Source organism: Gymnodraco acuticeps, unplaced genomic scaffold, assembly GCF_902827175.1.
Source record: "Gymnodraco acuticeps unplaced genomic scaffold, fGymAcu1.1, whole genome shotgun sequence".
NCBI lineage: Eukaryota > Metazoa > Chordata > Actinopteri > Perciformes > Bathydraconidae > Gymnodraco > Gymnodraco acuticeps.
The window spans coordinates 855730-879689 of NW_022990225.1; the positions used below are offsets into that span (position 1 = coordinate 855730).

Genomic DNA, 23960 nt, shown 5'->3' on the forward strand with positions numbered 1-23960 from the left:
TATGTCTTGCCCTGCGTATTCCCTCGTGTTGTCATTGTGGATTCCTGTTTCTCGTGCCTTCCTGGTTTGTTACTTTGTTTTATTTGTGTTATATTCTAGACATAATATTTACAGTTTTCCTCAGTTGCTAACACACTAAAAGTATACATAAAGCACAATTATTTTAACTGACACTGAAAGAGCAACACATCAGCTCAAATCTCCAAAACTAAACACGTTTTCAGCTTTTCACACAATTTGCAAATCAACATGGCACTTTTTGCAAACCACTGCACACGTTTCTCCACGTGAGACACAGGAATCTGACATTAAGTCACGTGTTAGCAGGTTTAAAACACTGATATTCAAAATGCCTCATAAATGGACCAATGATCAACAAACACGTTCCACCTGACCAAACACCTGAAAGCATAATTGTTGGTTCGTCAATCAGGGTGTTAGCACTATAAAAAGACCACAGGTGAGTACTTTCTTACAGCAACAATGGAAGCCAACATGGAAGCAAGAGGAAGAGGAAGAGCTGGGCTGAGAGTTGAGAGTGAGAGTGAGAGGAGGAGGAAGAGGTGGGGTGAGAGTGAGAGGAAGAAGAATGAGGGATAGAGGTGGAGAGACGACGTGGACAAAGAAGAATACTCTCAAATGAAATGTTATCAATCAATCAATCAATGTTTATTTATATAGCCCAATATCAGAAATGTTACATTTGTCTCAGCAAACTATGGACGGTCTTCATAGTTTGTACAGAATATCAGTATGACAATACGACACCCTCTGTCCTTAGACCCTCACATCGTACAAGGAAAAACTTCCAATATCAACCATGGTTTGACGATGAGAGAGGCTGGACAGAGGGTTCAGCCTAATCTAAGCCGATTTACTGTTGCCTCTGTAATCCGGACACTTAGACTTGATAACAGGTTACCAGTTTGTAGCTCTGCATAATTCATGATATATCGGTGCTTATATCTGTTCTGTGAAACGTATTTACTTCATTACTGTAATTGAATTGTTGGCATGTTGCATACTATAACTGTACAAAAATCCTGCACAATGTACTGTGGTAAACTTACCTTTATGCAACACAGACACTGACCAACCACTATGTCTTTGTTGTTTATCTGAAGGACTGAGAAACAAAGAGGTGCAGGTGGAAGACTAAGGATTTTCAATGAGGCACAGGCAGCAGCAGTTAAAAACTTGGTTTTGGCAAACAATGCCATCACACTTAGAGAGATCCGAAGCATAGTAACTATGTGCTGAGATGCATGTTGCACAATGTTATCAAACTCATTTGTATTTATTCATTTACTGTATTTCTGTATACTCAAGCACTCTTTCTCTGCAGAAACCTCTATGCAGAGCATAGCCCATAAAATATGTGGTCAAACAATCTAGTATTATGAATGAAGTGTGAAAGAAGTGTGAATGAATATGTGGTGCTAAAGTTTGCATTTGGTAAGTGTTTAAGTAGTTTTGAGTGCAGTTCTTCACAGGAGAAATTAGGTGTTTTGCACTTTAGGTGTGTGGTTTTGTGAATTGTGTTTAGTGTTCTGAGAAAGTGAGCAATTTAAAAAAAGATGTGTGTTAGCAATCGAGAAAAATGTAACATAAATTGTACACCTTGAAAACCATCCATTACAAAATAATAATATTCAAAACTAATAAATCAGAATATACACTTTAGCAAATACCACAAGTAAACTATAAGGACTATAATAGTGCATTTCTGTCTAAAATTTGATTTCACTTTTACCTCGCCTGCTCCTTTTTGTTTTTTGTTTTTTTTGTCCTCAATATCTGCCTCCCTTGTTTTAACACTGTGTTTGGGTCCTACCTTACCATTTTATTTTGAAACTCTATTTCAGAATGTCCTGATTTTTTCTGGGTGAGTAGATGGGGTGTCCTTCTATCACCCTGCATTGAGATGAGTCTTTGATCAGGGAGAGATTTCGTTTTATTCTTATCTAAACACAGGGCTGATAGCTCATATATGGGATTTCAAAGGTCTTTTATTTTGAAACTCCACATCAGAATGTCCTGATTTTTTCTGGGTGAGTAGATGGGGTGTCCTTCTATCACCCTGCAGTGAGATGAGTCTTGGATCAGGGAGAGATTTCGTTTTATTCTTATCTAAACACAGGGCTGATAGCTCATATATGGGATTTCAAAGGTCTTTTATTTTGAAACTCCACATCAGAATGTCCTGATTTTTTCTGGGTGAGTAGATGGGGTGTCCTTCTATCACCCTGCAGTGAGATGAGTCTTGGATCAGGGAGAGATTTCGTTTTATTCTTATCTAAACACAGGGCTGATAGCTCATATATGGGATTTCAAAGGTCTTTTATTTTGAAACTCCACATCAGAATGTCCTGATTTTTTCTGGGTGAGTAGATGGGGTGTCCTTCTATCACCCTGCAGTGAGATGAGTCTTGGATCAGGGAGAGATTTCGTTGTATTCTTATCTAAACACGGGGCTGATAGCTCATATATGGGATTTCAAAGGTTTTTTATTTTGAAACTCCACATCAGAATGTCCTGATTTTTTCTGGGTGAGTAGATGGGGTGTCCTTCTATCACCCTGCAGTGAGATGAGTCTTGGATCAGGGAGAGATTTCGTTTTATTCTTATCTAAACACAGGGCTGATAGCTCATATATGGGATTTCAAAGGTCTTTTATTTTGAAACTCCACATCAGAATCACCTGATTTTTTCTGGGTGAGTAGATGGGGTGTCCTTCTATCACCCTGCAGTGAGATGAGTCTTGGACCAGGGAGAGATTTCGTTTTATTCTTATCTAAACACAGGGCTGATAGCTCATATATGAGATTTCAATATGAGATTTCAAAGGACTTTTATTTTGAAACTCCTTACATTTTACATTTACTCGTGGTAGTTATACGTAGTTTGTTTTAAATAAATATTGATCACATTATATAGTACATATTTCTTAATTTAATATGTTTGGTTTGTTTTTATAGGTGCTTTTGTTATTGACCGAGTAAGCGCTGGGATTTTACCGTAATGCTTCTAATATTCGCGCACCCCAATATCACGTGCGGGCTGGCTTGACTGTGTTTTCCCAAGTGGAGGCTGGCTTGACCGCAGTGGAAAACTTTCCACCAATAATTCCAATAAGTAATCCAAAATGTATTCACTTCAGGTTTACGAAAGAAACTGTAATCAGATTACTCGTTTTTCAAATGTAACGCGAGCTGAATACAGTTAGGCCTACTTGATTTGTGTATTCTGATTACGTAACGCCGTTACATGTATTCCGTTACAACCCAACCCTGTCCATATCTATGTTTTACATTTTGAAACTCATTTTTGTCTCCTAGCTTTGTCTGTGTGGTCGACTGTGTGAGCCATTGTTCACTCCATGCAGCTTGTAAAGCAGCCATATGGAAGGAGGCACCCGGCTGTACCCACACTGCTCACCTCTGTGCTCCTAATTCTTCACTGTCTCAAGGTCATATCAGATTTATATATCCTCTTAAAAAGTTTTATATAAACAAATCTATTTTTCGCTTTTATAAAAACAGCATTAATCACAGCATGTTGTTAAGGTCACTTCTGTTCTTGATGATTTGGCCGACTGTTCTATGCCTCATTAGATTTCGACTCCAATTAACAGCCATTTTGAATATCAGCAGGCTTTGGATTTCAAAGACTGATCATGAGATAAACAAAAAGTGTTTTAACAAAAGTTACATTAGTTTTTCTTCCTGTCAAATCCCTAATGCCATGGTAAAACACAACACGGCACGTAACTTAAAGTTACACTGATTTAGTTTTTACTGAAAAGTCTCGATGTTTTACACAAGCCTTCCATGGTATTAGATAGATATGGAAGTTATAAAAAAACACAAAAAACGTGCATAACAGATTTACTGTTCTCTATGCGTGTTGACGTCACCACTACGACCCCGCCCCCGATGCTGAGCCCTCCTTGCATCAGCACCATTTCCGAGAGAGAGGGGGAGAGAGAGGGAGACAGAGAGTGAGAGAGTGAGAGTGAGAGAGGGAGAGAGAGACTACCCAACCCAAGCAGAGCGTACTGAGGCGTCAGACGGCCGCCAGAGCATTCCGGTTACGCACCGTTCAGAGGGCCCATCGACGGTTCGCAGCGCCACAAGCAGCTGAAGAAGAAGTCACCATACCTGGGCACACGGCCACGTTTATAGTCAGTAATGGAGAGCCTGCTGGATAATCCCATGAAAGCCGTTCTTTACCTGAAGGAGCTCACCACTATCGTGCAGAACCAGCAGAGCCTGATCCAGACGCAGCGCCAACGCATCGACGAACTCGAGCGAAAGGTGGAGGACCTGATAGGAGAGAACCGAAATTTGAGGGACCCCCACCACTACGTACAGCAGCCCCCTCAACATCACCACCATCACCACCACCCGACTCACCGCAGCGCCAGTCCCCAGGCACCCGCCAACCTCCATCTGCACCCGGTGAGCAACAAGGCTGCGGCTCACCTCGGCCAGCAGGCGCAGCAGCAGCAGCCGCCGCCGCCGCCGCAGCTGCAGCAGCAGCATCATCAGCAGCAGCAGCAGCAGCAGCAACAGCAGATCCCCGGTCTGTCGGCCCAGCCTCAGCAGCATCCCATCCCTCCCGCGCCGACCGCCCACCACCCCCAGCAGCTCCAGCTCGTCCCCACCTTACCACAGTCGCCCAAAACGAGCCAAGCCAGCCCCGACTCCGTGGAGGAGGACAAGAGGAGCCCCTGCTGTAAGTCCCTGGTTCCGCAGACTCCCACCACTCTCTGCCGCTCCGTCGGGCTGGCGAGGAAAACGGAGTAAGTAGCTTACATGCTGTGCACTACAAAACTAATGTTAACGAAACATTTACTGTGAATTCTGACCGATTTTTCCTGATAAAATAGACATAACTATTCACATAAAATATGCAAATGCAGCAAATCCCTTTTAACTTGTTGGATTTTCGTCTCCACAACAGAGATGCCCTTTAGCAATTGCTATTTAGGCTTCTCCTGACTCACAAAATACATACATTATTTCATATTTTATTCAGTGACCCTAATAATATGGATACTTTTCTTGTCTAAATATAGCAAATGTGCTTGGAATAACACTGTAGTACCCTGAAGGTCCATGAGATTAAACACCACAGCCTGTTATTTCCCATGTGAGGGTGTCAGATGACATTTTGGAGACATTTTCAACAGATGCAATACAGTTAAGATTGTAAAGAAGACTTGAAATAGTATCGCTGCATGAGGCCTGTGCTGGATTTACCTTTGATTAACTCCACACCCCCTGAGGCTTAATTTCCTGACAGGTAATTCAAGCTACTCCTGTGTTTTCATGTGTATTCACTCAGAATAAAGTGAATACACTTTAAATACTTTAAAATGTATTCAGTTGTTGCCCTGGTAAATCAATGGAACGCCTAATGGTTATTGATTTTAAGACCAAGGCTGGCATTTTAAAAGTTTTGGTTTGTTAATTCTGCACCAAGGTAGATTGTCACTACTGGGTGGGACTCCATGTTGGCATTAGAGTATTTTTGATGATTTGTAATGAAACAGGACTTTATTTAAACCATGCCCTCAGCAGGTCATCCTTACTTTGCCCTTTGGATTAGTCGTTTGTTCCGGTGAGGTTGCTGTGCTCACTTGTACACCTTGAATGTGTTATAAGCTATTTTAAAATGCATCTGTTTGAGGCTTGCTGAGGTCGTGTTTTCACAGGTGCAAGGGAGCATGGTGGCATTATAAACACACACTTTATTGTTAGTGAGTTTTATTTTTCATGAAGGCATATCATTGACCTTGAGGCATATGATTGTACGTTCACACATAAAAAAACTACTTTTGATTGTGCAGACTCTAGTGTTTTCCTTATTAAGGCACACACTAAAGGATGTAACACTGCAGGAACACAGATGGAGTAATAACAACAAAGACAGAAAGATATTTACAACCTTACAGCCTCGTGAGAGTGACTAATAAGCCTTGATCTGTTTGATGAAGGTATGTTTCAAGTCAGTGTCAGATTCCTGGTTTCAAACACGGTTGGTGGCATCAAGATTCTCCGTTTTGGAGCATATATTTTCATAATTAAGCTACCATCAGGGTTTGTTACTTTTCCGGATAATTTTTTAGTTTGTAGCTGTTGGTCGAATGAGCTGAATGGTTTTTGGTAGCCACTATCAAGGTCACATGCCTGCCTGTGCCAGAGCTACACACACACACACACGCACACAAAACACACCGCGCTGAGCCCCATCTGTCCCACTAGGCTGCATTTGCATTGTTTCTGTTAATCCAGATTGATTCATCGTGCCATTAAGACATCATTCCTAAAAAACATGGGTCAGGAATATAAAACATTAGCATGGAAGTAAAACAGCACTGCATTTAGGTGGATTGACCCAGCCAGACATGGGCAAACAACACACACTAAATATGAGATGTACCAATTAAATGTCAGCAGGGGTGTAATCGGGTACTATTTCAAACTCTTCAGAGACACAGGCATATTTGGAAAAACTATGCTGACCTGATTTATCACAAAAACGAGTTCCTCAATGCCTCATGAGGTCTTACTCTTACCTGCTCTGTAGCAGAACCACGACTGACTCAGCTTCTTCTTCTTCCTTTTATGGTTTTATGGCGGGTGGCCATCTACTGTATTGGAGTTGACCAGGGCAGCCCCTTTTAAACATGTCGCCCCTCCCAGCAGGCTTCAGTCACAAGGAAATCAAATGTAACCAAAATCCACAGCTTCTAAACCCCAATACATACCCAATAAGTGTTATATTGATGTAAAAGCTTTACTTAAAGTTATGTTCTTTAGGCATAACGGTTTAACAAAACAACAATTATGCATCTCACGTGATGATGAAATAACACCAGAACACATTATTTGAATGGGAGACATGATGCGCGTCTAGGGGTCTACTGCACACTTCCAAACATTGAAGTAAATATTATTTGTGTGCAAATGTTTTTCTAAAATAGTAACAAATAGTAAGTACTAATGGTTGTGCTACGGAAACTTATCCATCACCGGGGGATTCCATACGTGGGTTCCTTAGTGATTCAGCAACCATGCCCCCTGAAAGTCCTGCAGATTGATTAACATTGACAGAAATATGAAAAAAAACTCAAAGAAGGGAGAGTACTGTAAACTTTTATTTTGCTTAACGGGAATACAGTGACACATGAAAAGCAGGAGACGTGAAGCGGCATTGTAATTTCCATTTAGAACATTGATCCTGGTCACACAAGATGGTGTATCTGTGCTGTCAGTGCCGCAGGAGGAATAATACATTTCAATTAACGGGAGGATGACAGGGACACATCACAGACATACTAATAAGGGCTGTGTGTGTATTTGTTTATATATTTATCACTGATTTGACTGTTTCTAAAAAGCTGGTGTCTGCAATCCACATTGAAATATGACAGTGAAACAGAAATGTGTCTCTTTTACAATTTGATTTTCGTACTGTTATAACAAATCAGTACATACGTTTTGTAAACAGTGCACGGAGTCCGGCTAGTTATTACCCTGTTCCCTGTCTTTGTGCTAAGATAAGTTAGCATAGTGGCGAGTAGTACTTTCATATTTAGATTACACACATGCAAGTGGTATCGAGCTTCTCATCTAACTTTCAGCAAGCACAATTACAATGAGGCTTAGGACGATAATATTGATAGATTTTTTTGAGTAAATAGTGACAAAAGGAGATAAGGCAAACAGCAAGTATCTCGGAATACTAGGATGGACTGCATATCCAACATTACCGTTCACCATTCCAACAGCTTATGTGTGTTTTTGCTTGATTGAAATGAAGCAACAAATCCATTTGCAAAGCTTTAAATTACAAATGAAATGCCTGCTCACTCACATCATTCATTCCTCATCTCATCAAGTTGCATGCGAATGCACCTTAAGCTTCGAACAGCAAACGTGGCTGGAAAGTTGATTCCATGTATTTTGCTCCCGATGTTTTGCAAGTGTGTTTCCCAGTCTGAGAAAGATTCTTAAGGGGCTTGTATGATCTGAGGGAAGCCTTAAGTAATCCTGTCTACTCGTCTCGCTTCCTCCTCTCCCTGTCAACTCCCGCTCATACTCTCTCATACTAAATCTTTCATGTTTTCTCACTATCGTTGACTTTAAATTATACAGATGTCCACCTATCGTATTGATCCTAGCCTACTTTACTGTCCTCATCTCTTTTCACCTTTATCTAAAACTGAAACGTTGACATTTGCTGGCTTTCAGTCCACCTAATCTTTGGTCCTATACACTTGGAGGTTGCCAAGTGTGTGTGTGTGTATGTGTTACATTTTGAGAATGTGAAGTTTGGAGTCAGGAAGACTGATAATAAGGGTAGTCTTAGTGTTTTTTTAAAAATGTGTGTAGAGGCACGTGCATGTCTGATAGGCAGAAATCCCTTTTCTGAAGGTGGATATCCCAGGGTTCTCGTATAGCTCCAGGTGCTTCTTCCCTGCCTCCCACACTCTCACAGATATTTTAAGCTCTTGCTCTTACACACAAAACACTTACTAATGCACACAAACCCGAACATGCCTCATGCCACCTGGCAGCCCGCATGTTTTTCCGCATTGGCCGTGACTCCCAATGCGCCCGCCATGCCCTCGTTTTCCTCCTACTGGCCTCGTACCAGCTGGAGCTCAGTATGTATGCCATCTCACATGCTGGGGGAGGGGGTTGAGCACACATACATCCTAGCATACATTACAGAGTGACCCTGCTGAGTGCCGGCTGGATGCTGCAGTGTCTCCTTGTTCTGATGCTCTCAGATCAATGAGCCTGCAGCTTAGCCAGCGCAGCCTCCAGCAGCTATGCTAACCCTTAAAAGCAACTATGGCCTTGATCTTCAGGTACTGATCGTTATATTAAAGCCACACTATCTTTTATCTCAAGTAACAAGGCCTTTCTACTAAATATTAGCCACTCTCTGTTGGAGCAATGTGTTTGTTACACGTTACATTAACCTCTGTCCAAATATGTTAGACTTTAAAAACCTTACAGTTGTGTGGCTAGCTGGTCCACACTGGGCTCATCTTTAACCAAAACTAACAGACCATTTTTCAATATAGAAATATACAAGAGAACAGCTGTTGTAAGTGGATATATGGGATGCTTTTCTGTCTTTTTCATTAAAGTAGTTGCTGTATGGTAATTAGGAATTGAACTTGCTTATGCTTTACCTACTTGACACCTCTGATGGGCTAAGGTAATGGTTTGGTAGAGTCCAGTGATATCACCATATCTAATAAATACAAATGTTCTACTCTTTATCTTTGCAAACGGTGGAAATGTACTATAACCCAAATGTGGAAACCAATGGAAACACAATCTTTTTTAAAGCTCATACTCATCATCAACCGAAAGTAACAGTCATTTTTTCAAATACAGTCAACCTGCTGTTGCCGGGCAGGTCGTGTAGAGTGGATATCATAAGGAGCTTTTAGCTGAAAACAGCTGTCGGTTGCTGGAAACTGAATTAGTGAGGGTACAACAAAACAATAACACTGTGAAACTGCAAAGCAAAACGCAGTGAGAAAAATACACATTATTTGCGATTTTGGTAAATTGACCTTTTCCTTTTAACAATGTCCTTTATCTAGAGCCTCGTAGAAAAGTACAATCTCTGCCTCGATAGATAGATGGCTGGATGATGGATGTAATGACTTCAAATGGACATATTAGTTCTCCCTGTCCTCTTCTTTATTTCGCCTCCTGCCACCATTTCTGGAGAGCTGGAATCTCCTCTCCCCCTGCTCTTTACTTCACTCCCCCTCCCCTCCGTCTGAATGGGAGTCACGTCTGCACGGTTATGACAGGGTGGCTTGGCTCGGCTGCTGCTGGAATCCAAATCATGAATATCACATTTGGTGCGTAGTGCTTTTAAATTGCTTCATTTCTCAGAGGATATAGCTGCCGGTTGATTCCTGAGTCCCCGGTAGAATATTAGCAGTTTTCATGCACAAGTTGAGCGAGGCAAAAGACAGTCCCAGTTGTCGGTAATCCACCCGTGCCAGCCGTGTGGTGAGGAGTGTGTGTTGTGTTTGGAAGTTAAACGGACAAGAGAACAGCTGTTGTAAGTGGATATATGGGATGGTTTTCTGTATTTTCATTAAAGTAGTTAGTGTATGTTGCTTACGCTTTGGCTTACTTGACACTTCTGATGGGCTTCAGTGATGGTTTGGTCCAATTCGATTTAACCTTAGGAAGTATCGATACATACTGTATGTTCTACTCATTATCTTTGCATTTACAATAACCCATATGTGGAAACAATTACAAACACAAACCCCTCTTTTTAAGACTCAATTTAAAATACAGGCAACTAGAATGGCACTAGGAGAGCCCAGACCTCCAGAAGAGCAAATAATGATTTCAAATGCTTTCCAAGTTAGAAATCTTCCCAATTTTGTGTGTTAGTGGTGTGTTTAACAACAAATATGCTAATTACAACATGAGTTGAATTTGATTTAAACTACACGTTGTTAACAGATGCTTCCTGTGATTCTTCCTTGGTTTTTGATATCCACTTCCACCAGGTTTCATGAGAATCAGGCAGCAGTTTTTCCTTACACCTGCTGACAGGAAAACAGTCCATCCAAATGGATTGCTGTGAATCTGTTAACTAATGTGTGTGTCAGTTCTGGCCAGCAGCTTTTGATTGATAGCTCAGTTTTGGCTGCCTTGCTGCGTCTTTCAGGTTACCAGATATTTTGTCCAAAACCAGAAGAAGATCACTATAGAATAACGTTATAAAAAAATAAATAATGATAGACAAGCTAAATAGGTAGACAGATACATAAATATGGCTTAAGGACAAAACAGAGTCCACACTTTTTTTTACCATGTCCTCTGCCTCTATGAATCCCAATCAATCAAAATGACAGTTTGGCTCAACTTTGATTATTTTTTCAAACATTGCTTCCTACTGGCAGTCTTCTGTTACTTGGGTATCATGCCGACTCACGGAAACACAGACGTGTCATCCTCGTCCTTGACACTTCCAGATGCCACAGATGACGCCATCTTTTATATGTAAATATTGCACATCCTCACGACGGCTTTGTATAGTAACATGTTTCTGCTGTGAGTCATCCTACACTGTCGAGAGACTCGCCCTCTTCATGGTTGGAGGGAAATTATTCACACATCTTATTGTTGCATTGCGTGTCTGCTTTATGCAAATGAGCAGTAGGCGAAATGAGCAATCAGCAGTGTGTGTCATTGGTATGCAATCTACATATTTCATGTGAATGCAAACAGGGATGATATAAGTGTTTTCATCTACCGTTCCTCAATCTGATTCCATATCTGATACAAAAATCATTATCAAATCCTTTTAAAATGTCTCTACATCCTTAAACTTTTATTATAATATTTACAAAAAATGATGTAGATAACGCTTCAATTTGTGATCAAAACAAATCACTCAATGTTTACATAAAAGGGAAGCCTTGGCAGTATATTTGAAGGAGCCAGCCACTTAAACAGCTGCTTACCATTAATACAGTTTAATAATGGCACCACTTTTCATTGAGGTAATAAAAAATAACACGCAAATGTGATAAATGTAGCACGTGATAAAACACTCCTCATTCCCCTCCTTTAATGGCTCTGAATTGCATTTCAACGTGTTTTGTCTTTCAACACAAAATGTGCTATTAGCTGGCAGTTAGCATATCAGGTGTTACAGTGAAGCAGATGTGTTGACCATAGGATAACACTTACAGGTGGCTGAAAGTGATGCATGATCTAAGATTGTGTTACACCAATGTTGGTCACATGGAGGGATTCCTTATAGGCAGATAATGCTGTGCCACAGCTCTCATTGGTCAGTAATCCAATGACCTCTGCAGCTCAGGGAGAAAGGATCTTTGGAAGAAGGCACAGTGTGGAGTTATGGAAAAAATGTCCAGCCCATCTGTCGCAAAGATTTCACCTCTCGGGAGCTTAGGCCTGAAAATCCCTCACCAGACAATCCTAATTGTTTTGCACCATGTGCAGCAGTGTGCATCTGTGGTTGTCCAATGAGATTTGGGCTAGCGGTGAAATTATGGCTGAACATTTTGAGGAACATTTTGAGTTGCAATTGTATGTATGTAATCTATCGTTGTAGTTTGTTGTGCAATCCTCTCTACTCAACACAATCCCTATCCACTCTTGCAGTGTATACTGAAACAAACTCAAACACAGCCATGCACAGGCACACTGTTGCCTAGGGAAATGTCAGGTATGGTTAACTGTAGGACCCAGAGTAATGTTCAGAGCCTTCCACCTGAGGCTGCGAGGCATTGCAGAGCTGATCGGAACAGGCACCGCATGTCCAATTGGCTTTCCTGGTCTTCTCAACACATCGCACAAAGCCTCAACCCAGGCTCAGCCGTGATTTATTGTACTGTGCAGGAGACATAACAGGGGATACATCCCGTTCTGCCCTCATACGTGATCATTCATTTGTATTCTTTACACCCGTGACACACATTCCTTCATCCAATGGCTCTCCTTTCACATATATTAGTCTTTTTTGAACATGGTTATGTGTGTTTTCCTGCTTTTTTTGTTGCATCTATAGGTGTTCGTTGGTATGACGGTTTTCATATTTTCCTGGAGGCCATAGGTAGAAATGATAAAACTGTTAAAACATTAACTTGCATTTGAATATGCCACATAGTCTTCACATTCAGATGAGCATTACATGTTTTTGCCCTTCCCCTGCACTTTGGTGACGTGATCACCGCCCCGTATGTCGGCCCCTCTGCCAGGATTACATCATCTTGTACGCAGTGCCAGAAAGAGGAGCTGATGACTCTTCCAGTGATGTCAGTAGAAGTGGAAACTTTAAAGCAAGAAGCAGATGAAAAAAGCAGGACATGAAGCCTGAATGAGTCATAGTGTACGTGCGGGAAATAGAATAAAGAAGGTATTGTAACGTGTTTGATGTTGAAAGCAAACTTTCTTTATTTTGGCATGCCTCTCCCATCATCAGCCTACAATCCTCCTCTTTTTTGTTACTTTATAACTTGTGCAGAAAAACTAGACTATCCCAAACTCAATTTCTGCTCTTCCTTTAATGGATAAATGAAAATTATTTCCTTCAGCAGAGATGAATGATTGCTGTTACTCATCTGGTTGATGGGATTTTCCTCATCAGCGCCAGCCCCATCTGATAGATGACAACCATATCATTTTGATAGATGTCAAGCATTAGTGTGAAGCTTTGGAAATATCTGTGGAATTTGACCCACTGCCAAGTGTTCAGCAGATGGCCCTGCAGCAACACAGCGATGGTGTTGGTGCTCAATATGAGCTGCTGAGACTGCTCAATAGTGGAGGTACCAGCTGGAGAGACAACAGGAGAAACTGCTGCTTTCATGGGAGAATTAGTGACGCATCCTTCTTTCTTTTCCTGCCACAAATTGCATTCAGCCTTTAGAGAAGTTTAATGTCACAGTGGCAAACTTTTTCACCCCCATAGTTCTGATTACATGATACAATTATTTAAGCATTTGGCTTTTGTTAAGGTGCTACCTTGGTCTAACAAGTATGTGCTTTAAGTTTTGGTTGAAATGTATGCATTATTTTTGCATATCCAAACACTTGTTGGTATCCACCTTTTCATTATTATTAAGAATATACATGTGACTCCTTAAAATCAGGAACGTGTGCTTTTCTTTTGGGCATGCATCTCCGCCTTTTGGCATTTGTACGTGTACTAAGCCCAAAGCCGTTAACTGGCAAGAGGCATCGGTCTCAAACTGTGGTAAAACCCTAATTGAGATGCATGTGAATGTATTCGATGAAAATGTGGATGAAGAACAATTGTAACAAAGTAGAATTGAATCTAAATAGTTTCAGTCTTGAACCCCCTCAATCAAAGAACATGACGGAATTCTTTCAAGATTGCCTCTGCAACTCACATTAAAACTAGCTATAAGTGAGCTAAATGAAGGCTATTTTTACATTTTCCATCGTTGTTACGCCTAATAACCGCACATATTAGCTGCATTTTAAATGAGTGTCAGAATAATTGGTGGGATTAACTTTCTAATGATGTTTGCAAGCTAACTATTTAGTTAGTAAAGAAAACTTATCCTGCAGTTTAACAGTTCAGCCCTGGGGACCCTGTCACACTATAAAACATGTGATTTTCATGAAACTGTGTCTCAGGCTGGGGCGCCATAAGGGGGTGAAAAGTTAGGACGATTCTAAGGGCCCGTGACTGACAGGGGCCCAAACAATTTTAGAACATTAAGAAAAAAATGTTTAATTAACCAATGTGATATCTTTTCATGGGGCCCAAAATCCCTGGCGGCGCCCCTGGTCTCAGGGCTTCTTAAAATGTAATAAACTATGAATGTGTCATACTCACTTAACGGGAAGAAACTAAGCTAACTGATGATATGAACTAACCGTGAAGTCCACTGAGACAAATGTAACATTTGTGATAATGGGCTGTATAAATAAACATTGATTGATTTTCACCGAAACAAAACACAAGTCTCACAAGCAGCGTCTAAATGAGCCCTGAGCGAAAGAATGCTAACGCACTTAACACAGAACTCTAGGTATACATCGATCGATATACTTATCAGTTCTGCACAATCAAGCTTTGCTAGCAAGCTGAGATTCCACAGATTCTAGAAATATAAGTATGAGCGATCAGAACTCGCGACAGGGGAAGCAAAACCAGACAACACCCGACGTAGCTTTAGGTTGCAAAAAAAGGAGATATGCTCACCTTTTGTTGTTATTCTGTTAAAAAGTTGTGTTCAATGGCATTGTGAAGCTGACAATTGAGCGGCCCAGACTAAGCAAGGAGGCAGAGGCAGAACGTCCAAAATACAACCCGGTGTGGACATTTATTACGTCATAAACATGACACAGCATCAATCTGCTGCCCACGCGTGAACACAGTCACCACCAGGATCTCACACATACTCTCTCAAACAGAAAAACCCCAAAGCCTAAATGCACAACCCAATCAACCCAACAGGACACAGGTGAGGGGGGAGGAGACAACACAGGGCACCAGGTGCACACAATCAACGGCAACAGACATGGGGAAAGGGGAACCCATTTCAAAATAAAATACAATAAACACTACATCAATAAATAGTATAAATTGTATAAAAATGCCCGAAGCCGTCAGTTCACAGTAGGGCTGTGCGATTATGGCAAAAATCATAATCACGATTATTTGGGTCAATAATTGACCTAATGACTCTGCTGTATTAGCTGCTTCAGTGTCTGAATTCGTTATCTTGGTGATGTCTATCCCCACGGCAACAACCTGCGGCCCCTTGTGCAGCGTGGTTTCCTCAGAGGGTGCCGTGATGTCGAAAGGAAGCTTCTCTTTCTCCTTCTTCGGGATCCGATCCTTTTTTGCTTCTTTGGGCTTATACTTGTGTTGCAGTTCCCCTACTCTGATCTGCAGTTTGATCTTGTCACTCTGAGTTTGTTTGATCAGCCGTTCAGTTGAGTAGAGCTTCCTCTCCAGCTACAAAACTCTCTGACGCTCTGACAGAGATTTCCTCCTGAGGTCCTGTATCCCTCCGTTCTTCACAGAGAGCATGGACTGCAACCTCTCCAGCTGAGCGGGGTCCGCCCGGAGCCGCTGCATCAGAGTGGCTATCTGCTTCTTCATGCTGAGGAGCTCCCTCTCGCGCTCCTCCTTCTCCTCCGCGCTGCGCTGCAGGTGATGCTGTAGGCTCCTGTTGACCTTCTCCAGCTTCTCAGCGGCCGCTCGCTCAAGTTCCCTCTTCATCTGGCAGTTATTCTCCTCCAGGGTTTTGATCAGCTCCTTCTTTCTGGCCTTCTGGGCCGTGAGCTCTGCCTGTCTCTGTCTCTCCAGCTCCTCCAGCAGCTGACGCCCCATGATCTGCTCCGCCTCCTCCTTCTGTTGGTTTCTACGGTCCTGCTCCCGGAGCTCCATACGGTACTCTTGAATCTGTTGCATCACTTTTTCCCCTCTTTGGGCCTGGTCCCCATACCGGACGTTGATGCGGCTGAGCTCTTCAGCCAACCTGCCGTCTTGCCTCCGGAGTCTCCGTTCCTCTTCTATCTCAGATACCTGTTGTTGTATCCGTAAAAACTGCTGCTCTCCGGCTGCCTGAGACTGCATGATTAACATCATCATCTCCGTTAATTCCTCAAACTTGCGGTAATTCCCCTCCATCATTTTCACCTCCTCACTTGGTCAATCCCACTTCTGACACCAATTGTGAAGCTGACAATTGAGCGGCCCAGACCAAGCAAGGAGGCAGAGGCAGAACGTCCAAAATACAACCCGGTGTGGGCATTTATTACGTCATAAACATGACACAGCATCAATCTGCTGCCCACGCGTGAACACAGTCACCAGCCACCACCAGGATCTCACACACACTCTCTCAAACAGAAAAACCCCAGAGCCTAAATGCACAACCCAATCAACCCAACAGGACACAGGTGAGGGGGGAGGAGACAACACAGGGCACCAGGTGCACACAATCAACGGCAACAGACATGGGGAAAGGGGAACACATTTCAAAATAAAATACAATAAACACTACATCAATAAATAGTATACATTGTATAAAAATGCCCGAAGCCGTCAGTTCACAGTGACGAAGTTACCTTAGTCACAGGCATTAAAATGAGAAAAACGCGGCTGAAGCTTAATCCATAGGTTAAAGGTGGGATAGGTAATTTTGGAGAAACCAGCTCGAGTGCGCAAGAATTTGAAAATACACAACCGAAAAAAATCTGCCACTTCCTTACAGAGCCCCTCCTCCAACACACACAAACGCGCACATGACCAATGAGGGCACGAGATAAGTTTGTGCACAGATGGAAGGCTGACAGGCAGGTAGGCCATCCAGTTATTTTAGCCGGGCCGGCTAAAATGATTGGTCGTACTTTTTACAGTACTATGGCTTCCACAGATGACTTTTTTTATGGATCTTTTGTCAAAGTACTTAAGATATTCATTGCTATCGGGATGTTAAGGGCATTCCACGGAATATAACAAAAAGTGTATCTCGAGCCGGTTTCTCAAACTTACCTACCCCACCTTTAATCCAATGTTTCTGTGTCACTTTGAATATTTTTTTGATAATCCATAATTACATTTTTATGTCAAAAACGGAGTTTTCATATTAGCTGCTAATGATAGCTTCCAGAGTGTATGACAGCTTCCTGTTTTGGGTATTCTGGCTACGCGTCACCCTCACTCCTTATTTGGTAACGTGTGTGTATGTGGAACTTCCTCTCGATCCCATTGGCTCTAACGGTTAAAAAGAGATGTCAATCATCAAAATCGACCAAGGGGGGCCAGAGATATGGAAAATCCACCCAAATGACCCCAGAAGTGTTTTCAACTTTTTTTGTGCTAAATTTCTCTAAAATTGTACATTTTCACTTATTTTGCATCAATCTTGATACAGGGTACTTATTATATGTTATAGTTTGGATTCCTAAAGCTTTTAGTCTACTATCCCATCATTCCAGGGTGGTTTTCACTATAAGTAATATTTTTAAAATAACAAAGATCTATATTGATTCTGACTCTTCTACATCTAACTCACAGGTTTATCATTGCTTTTAGAAAAAAGATCATTAATTTACCCCTTTTAGAAGTGAAGTTATAGTAATTTGTTCTGGGAATGTCATTTTCGAGCCTGAGACCTGGAAAACAGGCCCTTCAGGTGACAGAGCTTTCTCTCCGACACCAGAAAATGCTTCACTCCTGTCCCCCCCTCTCCCTCTCCCCTTGTTCTGGCTCCGCTGTCAAAGGCTTCTCTTTTAAGTTTTAAAGAGGGCGAACCAACAGTTGGGAGTCTAGAAAGAGCTCAATTTTCTTAGATTTTCATGGGGGGATATTAAATCTTCGTTGATATTTTATATATTGCTTTCACTAAACGAATATTTCTGATGACATATCCCAAAGTTTATGGGACTCTGTTGATATTTGCAGTGCATCACATTTCCTCCTCTTGCGCTCTGAAGGCAAGTTTATTAGCACCTTTCAACACACGGCAATCCATAGGGCTTTACAAAAATGAAAGTCATTAAGACCATTAACAAACATATTATAAAATGGCATTTAAAAACAGTCATTAAAAAGCAAAGATAATAAAACATGAATAACAAAGGTACATGAATAAAAGTTACAGTGCATTGTAAGATGTAAATATATCAATTAAAAGCAGCGACAAAAAGAAAAGTCTTCAGCCTGGATTTAAAAGTAGTCAGAGTTGCAGCGAACCTGCAGGTTTCTGGGAGTTTGTTCCAAATATTTGGAGCATAATAACTGAACGCTGCTTCTCCATGTTTAGTTATGACTCTGGGGACAGAAAGCTGACCAGTCCCTGAAGACCTGAGAGATCTGGATGGTTCATCATTTAGCAGGAGGTCAGAAATGTATTTTGGGCCTAAACCATTCAGTGCTTTATAAACCAGCAGCAGTATTTTGAAATCTATTCTTTGACACACAGGAAGCCAGTGTAAAGACTTCAGAACAGGAGTGATGTGATCCACTTCTTAGTGTTAGTGAGGACTCAAAGTCACATTTGTCCCCAGCTTTCGTGTCATAGCTGTGATCTGAAAAGGAGGAGGCTGGTTGTGTTCAGACAGACATGACGCAGCATAAAGCTTGACGGTGAAACGGTTTCCTATTTACTATCAAGTGCTGCAGTGGAGTCAAGTAGGCCACAATGAGACAGAAAGTGTGAATAGAGCTCAAATGTTGCAGCTCTCCTGACAATGGCACCGTCAGGAGTTTCTTTTAAAGGGATCAAATACAAGGACTTTTTCCTTTCCTTGTTGTTAGCGTTCTCCTGGGGAAACTGCTCTGGCTCTCTCGTCCGTCTCCAGCTCTCTCGGTTCTGCAGAAAGCGAGCTAAGCCTCTTGGGACGCCTGAGAGTCCGCACTGATGTAAACCTTTCAAGGAAGCTTTTTTTATATGACTACGCGTGTGTGTAAAGGGAATGATACCGTTTTTCAGGACTGCATTTTAGGAGTATCTCTGTGTGTGTGCAAGATTGGTGCAGTCCTTGTTCAAAAGTCATCTGATTTAATTCAAGGGTATTTTTGGCCTGATAATCCACCCCACAGTGATGTGGAATACATCATTTTAACCTCACAGAGACACACCACATGTGTATTTTTGTTGAATGTGTTTCTCTCCAAAAGCCTTACACACTTTTAGCTTGTAAAGTGATAAACTGGCAATTATAATGACTCCCAATTTGCCAAATGGAAGTGAAGTACTGCAAAAGATTACCATTTTTATTTTTAATTAACATGATCATAGTAGGCTACTCCTCGTAGTTGTACTTGAGATGAGATGACATGTGGAATGCATGTATTTTTTATTAGCCAACCTACATTTATCTCAAGGACTGTTATAAAGAGTACCTTGTTATTTGTGTTACTGTTTCTAGATGTGGAATACGTTTACGCAGAACATAGTTTTCAAGCAATTCTCAAAAGAAGTAATTCCTTTTAACCCACTTTACAATTATATTTAATGTTTTTCTTTCTCTGTTCTTGATTTGACTTTGACCTTGACTGTAAAATACAGTTACTACAAAATGTTGCATCAAACAAACATTCAAATAAAAGAATGGCAGCAAACAAGAACATCCCTTTTTTAGCCAGCAGCCATGCAGCCTTACAGTCCTCAGCTGAACCACTTTAGTTCATATGTTTGCATCCTCCAAGGTCAATCATATTTTTATTTACCATGTTTGGCCTTCAGGGGCTGCATGTTATTGCAATGTGAGAACATGTTGACAGCTGCTTTTCCCCCCTCAATTATTGTAAGATTTGTTTCCCTCTCTTTCTCTGTCCAATGATTCTAACAGTATCACTTCAGTGTGCAAAAATCTTTTTCTGCCTTGAGCCGAGCAGAACCATCCGGAGAGATATTGACACAGTAAAACTGAATTCAACACCAGGAGGAGCGCATCGACAAACACATTAGACACGAGAAGTTAAAACAAAATACAATGAAACCATGGTGTGCAGATTACACTCTGCTTCAAACAGACCCAGTGTGTTGAAGAGCTTATAAAAGCTTATAGATTTTTATAGATGGTTTTAGCGGGCTTAGGCCACGAGGGGAACTGAGTCAATGGTGTGGAAGATCGGAAAACAGGTCATGCGATTTTGGTTTAATCTTCAGCATTTGTATTGATCCAACATTTTGAGGGAGGTGTTGGAAACTGGAGGCAAGGGTTTGTAGTGTTGTAAATGATCTGGAGACAGTATTTCCTGAACATTGTCGTCAAAACGATTCAAAGAATAATTAGGAAATGATTGCTCCTTGTCTTATCATGTCAGTGAAATTTGAAACATGAGCAGTTTTATGATACAGGACATGATTGTTGACTTTTATGCTGGCTTGGTCGTGTACGTGCTATCTCTGTGGCGCAGCTGTGGCTTTTAAAAGCTCCCCTCATAAACCAAAATGGCTATAAAATGCCTGCAAATTGTTTATAAAGGGAAAGAAAGAGGCAATAGTAAAGATGAGCAGAAAGATGGCAAAAAAAGAGAGAAAATTGGGAAGGCAGAGATCAAAGAAGGAACAGATGGACGGTTATGAATCAAAGGAAAGGTGCATACAAAAATATCTCTCTCTTTGCATCCCAGAATACTCCCCTGTGAGGATCTGTATCTCAAATGTGGAGAAATTATTGATTCAGATGTGAGCATGAAGCTTTTATTGTAATGTACACAGGGGGATGAATGTCATTTGTGCATCTTTTAACCAGCTGGACGCTTCTCCTTTTCGCCAATACCACTTATTGATTCAATTCAAATGAGCTCTCCTTCTTTTAAACGCCACGTCAAGAAAAGGATGACTCAGCAGGTTTTGGTGTCCGAAATTGTTCTTTCTTTATTGATAAATCATATTGTCAATCAGTCCGCACGTAACATCAGGAACATGTCAGAGTGGGATGTTAGCGAAGTTACCCCAACTAGAAGTAGTCATTATTTAGAAATTGTAAAGTTGATTAGAAGCTCATATCGATTTGATGGACGTGGGGCTACATGGAGTATCTTGTTAGCCTAGCTTAGCATAAAGTACGAAAGTAATACATACGGACATATTCTGGAGTCTCGTCCTCACCTCATTGCCAAGCAACTATAAGAGAAGTGACTGCACGATAGATTTTACACTTTCTAAACTGATTTTAGAACAAACACCAGAATATATAATATCTTATCTAGTGAGCTTTAGAGACGCTAGTGTGCATTTTGTTATCTTAGGACAGGGCGTGGCTGTGGGTAAAAGCTGCTCCAGAGCCACTATTTCAAGCATACTACGTCATCAAGTGCCGCCGAAGGACTTTTCCAATGTCCAGCATACTTGGAATTCTACCGAGCCCGGCGGACTTTGTAGCGAGACATTTCTAGGCTGCACATGTGTAGAATACGCGGTCTTAAAATCCCCACAATGCTTTGCGCACGGAAAAATGTCCCCAAATCTGTGGCGGAAAATGTAAGGTGGGGCCTCTCATATGACACACACCTGCACACTTGTTCGCCTGTTCCACTCTTCGTTTTCCGAATGCCAGGAAGTATTCTTGCCTCGCTTCTGAAGCAAGTGACTCGGAAGACATGTGCTACCAAGTAAGCGTACTCGACATTGAGAAACACCCTGAGTCTATTAACCTAGTTGTTTTTATACCTTGTCCTGCAGAATATACAGCCTCTATCTGCAGGAGCAAGAGGCTCAGTTGTTTCCAACGCTGGCACTAATCTGCGTCCCCTCAGAGACCGCCTGTGTTCTCGACCTATTAAAAACGGCCACAGCGGTGTCATGGTCGTTACAGCGAACACAATTAGAGGAGCCGTTAACAATGGGAATTAATTTGCTGTCATGCCCTCCTTGTATTGTCTACTGTTGCTGTCAAAGACCCCCCAACCTTCCTTTAAAGCTCATCTTGCTTTTTCTTTCTCAGTCTTTACAGAGCGGTACAATAAGAGACCTTTAGAGTCTGCTTATCCAAGAAATTCTAACTTTTCAAAGGACCTTTTGTATCTTGCAATAAACTGTTGCAGAAAGAACAGATTGAAGTCATCTTTAAGTGAACCAGCCTTCTTGAAAGACGTATACAAGAAGACATACATCTCCTCTTTTCCCGGAGGACAAACAGAAAGAAAAGCAGAGGGTGAGGAGGGCAGAGAGTTTGCCTACATGTCAGAAGATGGAAAGGCAACAGGGGGGCGATAAGTGATCCAGGGGTGGTTACTGCTGAGTTCACTGTACAGGCCTTACATTCTCATTTAATGTCTGAACTCTCTTCTCTCCATCCTTCCCTGTGTTTTTAGTCCATGGATAAGGACACGGCATATGGAAGCTGCTAATTTTTTACTGGATACATCTTCTGACAGCAAGAGTAATTGAGCAAATAGCCCTCTTGCACACACCGTGCCTGCAGGACCCAGAGCAGGGGGAGGGGAGGGGGGGGGTGGGGAGTTGTAGAGAGGATGGATGGAAAATCAGTGTAAAAGGGGGCAGATGAGAGGAAGAGTGGGGGGAGGGGATGATGCTGGAGAATGAGATGGATTAAGGGAACGTGAGGAATGTGAGGCAGCGACCAGGTTGAAATATAGGATAGGACACACTGATGGAGGAGGAACGTGAAGCACTCAGGCCTTCTCACATGCACGTTAACATTTTATAACCTCTCTCTTTCTCCGCTACATTTCAGTCACCAGTTTGTTCCAGAAGAAAAGGGGAATGTCGATAATTTTGTTTGCAGCCACACAGCCAAACTACGGGGACATTTATTTAAAGAAAATTTGTTTTTGTTGATAGAAGTGCTCAAAATAACCTCTTCTTCATACTTCTTAAAGTGCAACCTTAAAATGTTTGTGAGTTGTATGGTAAACATGCTGGAGGGGAGGAATTGATTCATTGTTTAAGTGGTTTATCAAGCAAAACCCTCTGGTTCCAGCTCCCTGAATGTAAAGATTTGCTGTTTTTCATTATAATATATCATAGTAAACTGAATATATTTGACCATATTCCAACATTTAATTGACAACATGATTGATCAGCAAATCCTAAAGACAGGCAGCCCTGTAGCCAAATGTACTTAGTTTTATTATTCAAGGGAACAAACTTTACAGAAACATTTTTTAAACCATTTCTGTCCGTGGTGTGTGTCTCTTTGTTTATCTCCATGGTGATAACACACTGTCTCTACTTCTGTCTTTATATAATTAAACTGAGCAAAGACAGACAGCAATCCAAAGCACAACAGTGCACATTTAATGGTCTTTCCCTTCATCTGAATTTGTAATCATTCTATGTACAAACTCCATCTGTCGAGACACTGTTCATATTTTAGTTTTAAGGCTACACACACATTGCACTTTACATTGATATTATGTGACCAGTTGTAACCCTTTATCTTGAGAACAAACATATATATGTACGCAATAGGGTTCATGAACATCCTTTCTGTGTTCTTATCCCAATGAAGACATTATTTGTTCTTCTAACTCTCTTAACTGCACACACTTTCCACCTACTAAATGCCACCCTTTCATGAGGAGGTGATAATTGTGTTTGGTTTTTTATAGGCATAATCAACACCCCTAAACCCCATTTACGGCTACCTGTTCTGCTTGGTTTGTGGGCCTAATACATAGAGAATAATTTTATCAATGAGTAAAAACAACAACTTTCAAACTGCACAGCATGTTAAAACCAAACAAGTGAGCAGTGACTACAGAGCTGTAATGAGATCTGAACACATTTGAAACTATTATAGTATCAAATCATGCCTTAAAAACAAGTTAAATCTTAATGTACACCCACTTGTATTCATATTCTACAATGCCCTGAGTTCAGAACAAATCTGGCGATCATCAATGGCAGCGGTGACTAGAGAATGTAATTGAGTGGTCTTGCCGACATTGGAGCATCGTTG

The 23960-nt window shown here is 41.4% G+C and overlaps 1 protein-coding gene across 1 annotated transcript in view; it reads left to right on the forward strand.

Moving 5' to 3' along the window:
- Positions 1–3984: 3984 nt before the first annotated feature.
- Positions 3985–23960, forward strand: part of LOC117547952 (IQ motif and SEC7 domain-containing protein 3-like) — a 115077-nt gene continuing 95101 nt past the window's right edge. The window contains 1 exon segment of the mRNA XM_034218874.1: positions 3985–4804. Coding sequence (XP_034074765.1) covers positions 4191–4804 — 614 coding nt within the window. The 5' untranslated portion in view covers positions 3985–4190.